Source organism: Moschus berezovskii, chromosome 1, assembly GCF_049115385.1.
Source record: "Moschus berezovskii isolate FMDL1 chromosome 1, NW_MosBer_1.0, whole genome shotgun sequence".
NCBI classification, from domain to species: domain Eukaryota; kingdom Metazoa; phylum Chordata; class Mammalia; order Artiodactyla; family Moschidae; genus Moschus; species Moschus berezovskii.
Window position 1 is genome coordinate 110,077,847 of NC_142460.1, and position 10,217 is coordinate 110,088,063.

Genomic DNA, 10,217 nt, shown 5'->3' on the forward strand with positions numbered 1-10,217 from the left:
ATGTGGGTCAAAAACAGATTCCAGAGCCCAATTTTTAAAACAAAGCTTTCTTCAGAAAGACAAGATTTGTGACTAAATAGCAATGACACACTTCAGTAATGTTCTTTTCACTTGGAACAGTACTTTAAAATTTTTGTAAACTTTTAATTCTATTTTATCTTCATTTTAAGGACAGGTTTTATTCTTCCAAGAATTTGGCTCTGAAGCAAAAATATTTTAGAAAATCCAAAACATTACTGATGATTTTAAAAGCTATGAAGAGAAATACTAATGGTTCTTCCATCCTAGCAATGCAGACATCTTGTAAAAAGCTTTCCAAAAGAACAAGTTAAGGACATTATTTCAGGTCCATTACGCTACTAAAGGTCAAACAGTATACCTTCACACTCTTTTTTTCATCTGACCCTTCTGTCATGAGATAGGCTTTATCTCCATCAGTTCCTTCAACACTCAGGAAGCAATTGGTTGTATGGCCAATCCCACTAGGGAGGACTTTATCCCACAACATGGCATTGATAACAGAGCTCTTCCCACTGCTTGTCCTGAAGAATGAATATACAAAGTCAGGATAAAACATAATGATACAAATTGTGTTCTTTCACTGGATCAAAGGCCAACTTTTTTAGAATGCAAATTTTGTACAAAAATTTCACCAGATTCCATTTTTTATGAAAAAGTCGACAACTTGATTTACATAACTATTAGCAATGTACATTTCAGAAAAAAAAAATGGAGGAAAACAAATCCTACCTTTCCCATAAAGCTATCCTCCATTATCCTTTTTATCTTTCTTGCTTTTTGATTCCCATCACAAGGTGTGGTCTAATATCCCCTCTTCTTAAATCTGGGCTGGACCTTCTTCACATGCAAAACTCATTTCTATTTCTTCTTCTCAAGTAGGACAACTGAGTCATCACTTCCTCAACAAGCCTCTTCCCTCCTACTCTGACTCCTACTCCACCCTAACCAGAGGTAGGGTCTCTTTCATGGATTTACTTCATACTGGATCTGCCTAAGGTCAAGTGGGTAAACCAAATAACACAAAACAAAAGAGAAACAGAAACAGAGCTTGAAGGAAAGTTTTCAAGGACGTAAACAAGGTGGTTTAGTAGAGAATAACTGAAAAGGAATACCTTAGATAGCTTGGTCTGGAAAGGTTTCTATAGTAACATTTAGAATGAGACTTAAAGAATGCAAAGGAGTCAGACACTGAATAAGATACAGAGAATCCGATGCATAGGCTACCACCACGCGCTAAAGCCCTAAGATGGGAAATAGCTTAATGAATAAATAAATGCCTCTATTGGGACACAACACATGATATCTGAACAACCAAGTATGGGCTTTGCTGTTTGTCTTTGCATCTCTAGTGCCTAACAGAGTGATTGGTACATAGTTAACAAATGGTCCCTAAATTAATGTATGAGCTGTGGCAGAAATCACTCTCATCACTCCAGAATTTCTTTAAGGAATGGCATGTCTTATTCTCCCTCTGGGAATCATCGAGCTGAAAATCTTTTTGGAAGACACACCTGACAATCAATTAAAAGAGTAAGTCACTAATTATACTTATCTGTTTTTCTATTCTTATAATTGGCTAAGAAGCCAATTCTTAGAGATGAACACCCTTAAAAAAGAAATGACTTTCATAAAACTTTATTTTATATCAGGAACTAAAATGAACAAATTCTTTTACATGCTTATAGCTTTAACTTTTCATTAAGAAACTGCTGTAAAGAGGAGAAGGAATACCCTTGCTGAAACATCAGAAACAAAGCTGCAGATATGATCAAGCTGAAAACTATCCTTGAGAAGAACAGTAAAGAGTTACCTGCCAAAAAATGCCACTTTCATGTGTCTCCGAGACAGCACCTCACCAATGATGGAAAGCTTGTTTTTATACCTCTGTATTTCTATCAGATCATCCTCTGTAGCTACTCGGTCAAGTTCTGGATTCTTATATGTTGCTGTAAAATTAAAATGGTATTAAGACAAAATAATGCAGATGAATATTAAGTTAATTATAGCGCTTCCCCTGTAGTAAAGAATCTGTATTGTTTAGTAAAGAATCTGCATGCAGTGTAGGAGACCTGGGTTTGATTCCTGGGTTGGAAAGATCCCTGGAGAAGGAAACAGCAACCCACTCCAGTAATTATAAAACAGAATACTTAAGATGTGCGTACATTTTGGTTTTGTTCTATATTAACATGACATTTGAAAATAAAAATAGCATGGTATCTGAATATTTGGTAAAAGGTGAATGCTTTGTTGCAACAGTTCATTAAGAATACTGCTCAGAATTACAAAATTATTAAAAATTACAGGGGTCCAGCCAAAATATTTATTTTTAAAATGTTTATTTATTTCGTTGTGCTGTGTCTTAGTTGCAGCATGTGGGATCTAGTTCCCTGACCAGGATTTGAACCCAGGTCCCCTGCACTGGGACAGAGTCTTAGCCACTGGACTACCAGGGAAGACCCAAAAGGGTATTTATTATTCATCTAATACAAAATACCCACCTAAGACCAAAATGCATTTCTGAACAGAGTAACTAGAATCTAATATCCACCAATTATAATTTCATTCTGACAGGAGCTTCAAATCTTGAACTGAGAAGAGGGATTCACATGCTAAGAGTGAGGTTTGAATAGGTAATGGTTGTTGTTCAGTCACTAAGCTGTCTCTTTGTGATGCCATGGACCACAGCATGCCAGGCTTCCCAGTCCTTCACTATCTCCCAGTTTGCTCAAATTCATGTCCATTGAGTCGGTGACGCTATCTAACCATCTCATCCTCTGAAACCCTCTTCTTTTGCCTTCAATCTTTCCCAGCATCAGGTGGCCAAAGTATTGGCGTTTCAGCTTCAGCATTAGTCCTTCCAATGACTATTCAGGGTTGATTTCCTTTAGGGCTGACTGGTTTGATCTCCTTGCTCTCCAAGGGACTCTCAAGAGTCTTTTCCAGCACCAGAGTTCAAAAGCATCAATTCTCTGGTGCTCAGCCTTTATGGTCCAACTTTCACATCCATACTTGACTACTGAAAAAACCATAGCTTTGACTATACGGACTTTTGTTGCCGAAGTGAGGTCTCTGCTTTTAATACAATGTGTAGGTTTGTCGTAGCTTTCCTGTCACACTTTTCTCTAAAATAGATCTGAGACGTTGACTTAACTGTTGAGTTCACAGGGAGATAAGTATAATGGCTAAATGTGGGCCGCCTGACTTTTTAGTCTGGGCATTTACAAGCTGTGTGATCTTTGGTAAGCTGCTTACCTTTTCTGTGCCTTAGGTCCTTTATCTTTAAAATGAGTGTGATTAAAATCTGCCTGTGTTGATTTGAGTATTAAATGAGCTATTATTAAGTGCTTAGAACAAGACCTCACACATACACTTCTTTCTTAGTTGCTATTAATATAATTCAATCTTCCTCCTTTGGTCAGCAGAAATGGGTTTTGTTATGGTATCTCATATAGCACAATGCTCTCTGTGTTCTGTATCCAAGGTTGAAAGAATAAAGGATTTTTATATATTTTCAAAAGTAATTATTTAAAAAACTTAGAGAAATTAACCTTCAACAAAATGTGATCCTTCAATAACAAACTCCAGTAACTGGTCGAAGATTGCTGTAATTGTCTTCTTAGCCAGCACGAAGTGCTTCAGTGGAGAAGCAGTTTCTGCCATTATGCTGAAAATAAAAAGTAAGAAAAAGTATGAATTAATTAAATAAAAGTTTCTGCCATTATGCTGAAAATAAAAAGAAAACTGCAAATTAAAGACACATGAGTTAATGACACTTTTCAGCAACACTCCCCAATGAAACAAACTTCTAAAATATTTATTTGGCTCTGCTGGGTCTTAGGTATAGTTTGTGGGCTCTTCAGCTGCAGCATTCAAGCTCTTAATGGTGGCATGTGGGATCTAGTTCCCTGACCAGGGATCAAACTCGGGCCCCCTGCATTGGGAGTGTGGAGTCTTAGCCACTGTACCACCAGGGAAGTCCCCCTAAATATTTTTACGTAGCTGCTTTTGGGAGAGAAGTGATTTATTCAGACAATTAAAGACTACTTTTGGGCAATATTCCACTAAAATATGTGATGTCTACTGCCCAAAATTTGATTGCAATTTCTACTTTAGTTCCATTTGCTGATGATGTGAAAGTGGAATCGCTCAGTCGTGTCTGACTCTTTTCGACCCCATGGACTGTAGCCTACCAGGCTCCTCTGTCCATGGAATTCTCCAGGCAAGAACACTGGAGTGGGTTGCCATTTCCTTCTCTAGAGGATCTTCCCAACCCAGGGATCTAACCCGGGTCTCCCGCATTATAGGCAGACGCTTTGCCGTCTGAGCCACCATGAAAACTAGCCAAATTCTGAGTGCATGTGACTCTATTTTTCCCCCCTAAACTTTAAACTTTTTATTTTGTACTGGGATATAGTCAATTAACAATGCTGTGGCAGTTTCAGGTGAACCTTGAAGGTACTCAGCCATACATGCTGCTGCTGCTAAGCATGAAGGTACTCAGCCATACATAGGTGTGCTAAGTCACTTCAGTCGTGTCTAACTCTTTGCGACCCCATGGTCTATAGCCTGCCAGGCTACTCTGTCCATGGAATTCTCCAGGCAAGAATACTGAAGTGGACTGCCATGCCCTCCTCCAGGGGATCTTTCTGACCCAGGAATTGAACCTATGTCTCCTGCATTGGCAAGTGTCTTCTTTACCACTAGCACCACCTGGGAAGCCATACATATACATGTATACATTTTCCCCCAAACCCTCCTCCCATCTAGGCTAGCACATAACATGAAGCAGAGATCCCTGTGCTACACAGTAGATACTTATTGATTATCCATTTTATACATAGCAGTGTGTACATGACCTTCTTAAAGTCCCTAACTGTCCCTTCCCCTGGCAACCATAAGTTCCTTTTCTAAGTCTGAGTCTTTCTCTGTTTTGTAAGCTTATTTGTATCATTTCTTTTCAGATTCCACATACAAGGGATGTCATAGGATATTTCTCCTTCTTTGACTCATTTCATTCAGTATGACACTCTCTAGGTCCATCCATGTTGCTGCAAATGGTATTATTTCATTCTTTTTAATGGATGAGTAATATTCCATTGTAATATATGTACTGCATCTTTTTTATCTAGTTCTCTATAGAGAGACATTTAGGTTTCTTCCATGTCTTGGCTACTGTAAACAGTGTTCCAATGAACACTGGGGTGCATGTATCCTTTTGGATGTTCTTTTGCAGATCTATGCCCAGGAGTAGGATTGCTGGATAATATGTTAGCTCTTATTTTTAGTTTTTTAAGGAAGCTCCATACTGTTCTCCACAGTGACTATATCGATTTCCATAGTGACTATTACATTCCCATAAGCAATATAGAAGGGTTCTTTTCTCTCCACACCCTCTCCAGCATTTGTTTTTGGATTTTTTGATGACAGCCATTCTAACCACTGTGAGGTGATATCTCATTGTAGTTTTGATTTGCATTTCTCTAATAACTACTGAAGCAACAGTTAGAACTGGCCATGGAACAACAGACTGGTTCCAAATAGGAAAAGGAGTATGTCAAGGTTGTATATTGTCACCCTGCTTATTTAACTTATATGCAGAGTACATCATGAGGAACGCTGGGCTGGAAGAAGCACAAGCTGGAATCAAGATTGCCGGGAGAAATATCAATTACCTCAGATATGCAGATGACACCACCCTTATGGCAGAAAGTGAAGAGGAACTCAAAAGCCTCTTGATGAAAGTGAAAGAGGAGAGTGAAAAGGTTGGCTTGAAGCTCAACATTCAGAAAACGAAGATCATGGCATCTGGTCCCATCACTTCATGGGATATAGATGGGGAAACAGTGGAAACAGTGTCAGACTTTATTTTTTTGGGCTCCAAAATCACTGCAGATGCTGACTGCAGCCATGAAATTAAAAGACGCTTGCTCCTTGGAAGGAAAGTTATGACCAACCTTGATAGTATATTAAAAAGCAGAGACATTACTTTGCCAACCAAGGTCCGTCTAGTCAAGGCTATGGTTTTTCCCGTGGTCATGTATGGATGTGAGAGTTGGACTGTGAAGAAAGCTGATCGCCGAAGAATTAATGCTTTTGAACTGTGGTGCTGGAGAAGACTCTTGAGAGTCCCTTGGACTGCAAGGAGTTCCAACCAGTCCATTCTAAAGGAGATCAATCCTGGGTGTTCATTGGAAGGACTGATGCTAAAGTTTAAACTCCAATACTCTGGCCACCTCATACAACGAGCTGACTCACTGGAAAAGAGTCTAATGCTAGGAGGGATTGGGGGTGGGAGGAGACGGGGAAGACAGAGAATGAGATGGCTGGATGGCATCACCGACTCGATGGACATGAGTTTGAGCGAACTCCGGGAGTTGGTGATGGACAGGGAGGCCTGGCGTGCTGTGATTCATGAGGTTGCAAAGAGTCGGACACGACTGAGCGACTGAACTGGACTGAACTGAACTGAACTGAACAACTACTGAAGCTGAACATCTTCTCATGTGCCTATTGGTCATCTGTATGTCCTTTTTGGAGAAATGTCTATTCGGGTCTTCTGCCCATTTTTTGTTTTCATGCTAGTAAGAGTGTATGTGAGTCTTAACTACGTCGGGGAACAGGCTGAGTGAGATCAAGCCAAGTTCACCAACAATAAGTTACTGTCAACCTGGACCTCTAGGTGGGTGGAGGTGGATAGGTAGAGTGAGTAAATAAAACTTCAACATCATATTAACGTTTGACGCAATACTAACGTTTAGAAATTAGTTTTCGTCGCAACAAACAAGGAGGCAAGCTGTAAAAAGAGCAATACTAACGTTTAGAAAGTAGTAGTTCTCATCGCAGCAGATAAGTAGACAAGCCTTATAAAGAGCATCAACGTTTCCAGCCGAAGTAACAAGAACTTCAAGGAATTTAAATTAAGAAAAATAATTTTTGGTGGTAGCTTCTCATAAAAAGCACCCAACAAAACCGATCACACACCTGTCTAATCCTTGTGTTCATGTGTGTAAAATGGAGCAGAGAAGAGATAAAGAAGGCTGAGACTTACAGGGGGTCAGGAAATGACTGACCGAAGGGCTGCGTGAGAAAGCACGGTGAGAATAACCACCCGGTTCAGCCGGTTGTGAACGCCTGCCTCGGAGAAAGGCCTTTCCCGTCCTCCACACCAGGCGCCGGAGCCCCGCCTGCGGGGCTCGGGGCCAGACCCCACCCCCGTCCCGCGAGCCCTCGCCCGGGCCCGGCCGCCCGACTCCCTGGGCTCTGACCTCGCGGCCTCCGCGGGCCCGACCCGGGCGCCGGCCCCACTCGCTACGCCTCCAGCTCGCTCTTTTGCCGCAGACCCGCGGCGGCGCCTCTTCACAGAGCGCCCGGCGCACGACTCCCCGCCCCCGATCCCCGGCAGGACGAAGGTCACCCGAACAAAGAGAACCGATCCGCGGCCGAGACAGCGGGCACTCACCCAGCCCGGGCTCCGACTTGTCACCCAGCAACCGCAGCTCAGCCACAGCCCTCAAGCAGCCTCATCCTCCCAAACGACGCTGGGAAACTCAGAGGGGGCGGGCGGAGAGGCGCGAGGGCGGCGACTTCCGGTCTCTTGCCCTCCCGGATTTTGTTTGGCTCCGAGACCGGAAGTGCGTCTTCGCCGAACGTCATATTTCTGAAGGACAGAGGGCAGAGTTTTTGTTGGCAGGGAATGCTGCTACAAGAATGCTTTTCAGTTCCCCTAACTTCTGCTTCGCCTCCCTCTGCCTTCAAAATTTCCAAAGCTCTGCCCAGCCTCGGCGTAGTGGTTGGTGTAGTGAGGGAGAGCGAAAAGGAGGAGAGGTGCGGTGAGATGAGGTTGGGTTCGGGTGACAGACAAGGAACCTGCTTGCTCGGCCATCAGCAATGAAGAAAAACCTTTTGACGTATAGACTACCTTAGCTGTGTGTGTGTGTGTGCGCGCACGCGCTCACTTACTCGGGTCCAGCTCTTCGCGTGTCCAACTCTTTGCGACCCCATGGACTCTAGCGTTCCAGACTCCTCTGTGCACAGAATTTTCCAGACGAAAATACCGACGAAGTTGCCATTTCTTACTCCAGGGGATCTTCCAGGTCCAGGGATCCAACCTGTCTCCCGCCTTTGCAAACGGATTATTTATCACGGAGCCAATCCTTGACTAAGTTCAGTTGAGTCGTGTCCGACTCTTTGCGACCCCATGGACTGAAGCACGCCCAGCCTGCCTGTGCATCACCAACTCCCGAACTTTACACAAACTCATGTCCACTGGGTCGGTGATGCCATCCAGCCATCTCATCCTCTGTCGTCCCCTTCTCCTCCTGCCCTCAGTCTTTCCCAGCATCAGGGTCTTTTCAAATGAGTCAGCTCTTCATATCAGGTGGCCAAAGTATTGGAATTTCAGCTTCAACAACAGTCTGTCCAATGAACACTCAGGACTGATCTCCTTTAGGATGGACTGGTTGGAGTTCCTTGCAGTCCAGGGACTCTCAAGAGTCTTCTCCAACTCCAGTTCAAAAGGACCAAGTCTTCAGGGCTCAGCTTTCTTTAGAGTCCAACTCTCACATCCATACATGACTACTGGAAAAACCATCGCCTTGACTAGACGGACCTTTGTTGACAAAGTAATGTCTCTGCTTTTTAACATGTTTTTTTTTTTTTTTTGGTCATAACTCAAGGAGTAAGCATCTCTTAATTTCATGGCTGTGGTCACCATCTGCAGTGATTTTGGAGCCCTCAAAATAAAGTCTGTCACGGTTTCCCCATCTATTTGCCATGAAGTGATGGGACCAGATGCCATGATTTTAGTTTTCTGAATATCGAGCTTTAAGCCAAGTTTTTCACTCTCCTGTTTCACTTTCATCAAGAGGCTCTTAAGTTCTTCATTTTCTGCTATAAGGATGGTGTCATCTGCATATCTGAGGTTATTGATATTTCTCCTGGCAGTCTTGATTCCAGCTTGTGCTTCATCCAGCCCATTCGTTTCTCGTGATGTACTCTGCGTATTAGTTAAATAAGCAGGATGACAATATATAGCCTTGATGTATTCCTTTTTCTATTTGGAACCAGTCTGTTGTTCCATATCCAGTTCTAACCGTTGCTTCCTGACCTGCATACAGATTTCTCAAGAGGCAGGTCAGGTGGTCTGGTATTGACATCTCTTGAAGAATTTTCCACAGCTTGTTGTGATCCACACGATCAAAGTCTTTGGCATAGTTAATAAAGCAGAAGTAGATGTTTTTCTGGAACTCTTGCTCTTTCAATGATCCAATGGATGTTGGCAATTTGATTTCTGGTTCCATTGCCTTTTCAAAATCCAGCTTGAATATCTGCAAGTTCATGGTTCACGTATTGTTGAAGCCTGGCATGGAGAATTTTGAGCATTACGTTACTAGCGTGTGAGATGAGTGCAATTGTTCAGTAGTTTGAGCATTCTTTGGCATTGTCTTTCTTTGAGATTGGTTTGAAAACTGACCTTTTCCAATCCTTGGCTAGTGCTTCTCAAACTTTGTACTCAGGAATTTTGTACTTGAGGATCTTATTAAACTGCAGATTCTGATTCACTGGGGCCAAATGTGCATTTCTAACATCCCTGGAGTGTTGCTGCTCCTGGTCTGCACATGGCTCAAAGGAAAGTCCTGGGACTTTCTAGAGTTAGCAAGTGACACAATTTGGCAGTTGAAGCCACTTCATCCTTCTGAGCCCCAGGTACTTCATCCACTAATGCAGAATACTAATACCTACTTTATGGTAGGAGGTATTATCCAGTTATTCAACTAAACACTAACCCTAGGTATTTCTGGGAGATTATTTGTGATTAACATCTATAATCAGTTGATTATGTAAAAGATGGAGAAGCTCTATCAGTCAGCAAAAACGAGACTGGGAGCTGACTGTGGCTCAGGTCATGAACTCCTTATTGCCAAATTCAGACTTAAATTGAAAAAAGTAGGGAAAACCACTAGACCATAGACCATTCAGGTATGACCTATATCAAATCCCTTACAATTATAGTGGAAGTGAGAAATAGATTCAAGAGATTACATCTGATAGACAGAGTGCCTGAGGAACTATGGACGGAGATTTGTGACATTGTACAGAAGGCAGTGATCAAGACCATCCCCAAGAGAAAGAAATGCAAAAAGGCAAAATGGTTGTCTGCTGAGGCCTTACAGCTATGAAATGAAGAGAAGTGAAAG

The 10,217-nt window shown here is 42.3% G+C and overlaps 1 protein-coding gene across 1 annotated transcript in view; it reads right to left on the bottom strand.

Annotated features, from left to right (window-relative positions):
* Positions 1-7,613, bottom strand: part of MFN1 (mitofusin 1) — a 34,369-nt gene extending 26,756 nt beyond the window's left edge. The window contains exons 1-4 of the mRNA XM_088838921.1: positions 7,481-7,613; positions 3,570-3,685; positions 1,832-1,967; positions 380-542 (exon numbers count right to left, since the gene is read on the bottom strand). Of these exons, the coding sequence (XP_088695047.1) occupies positions 380-542; positions 1,832-1,967; positions 3,570-3,681 (411 nt within the window). The 5' untranslated portion in view covers positions 3,682-3,685; positions 7,481-7,613. The remainder of the gene's footprint in view (positions 1-379; positions 543-1,831; positions 1,968-3,569; positions 3,686-7,480) is intronic.
* Positions 7,614-10,217: the final 2,604 nt, after the last annotated feature.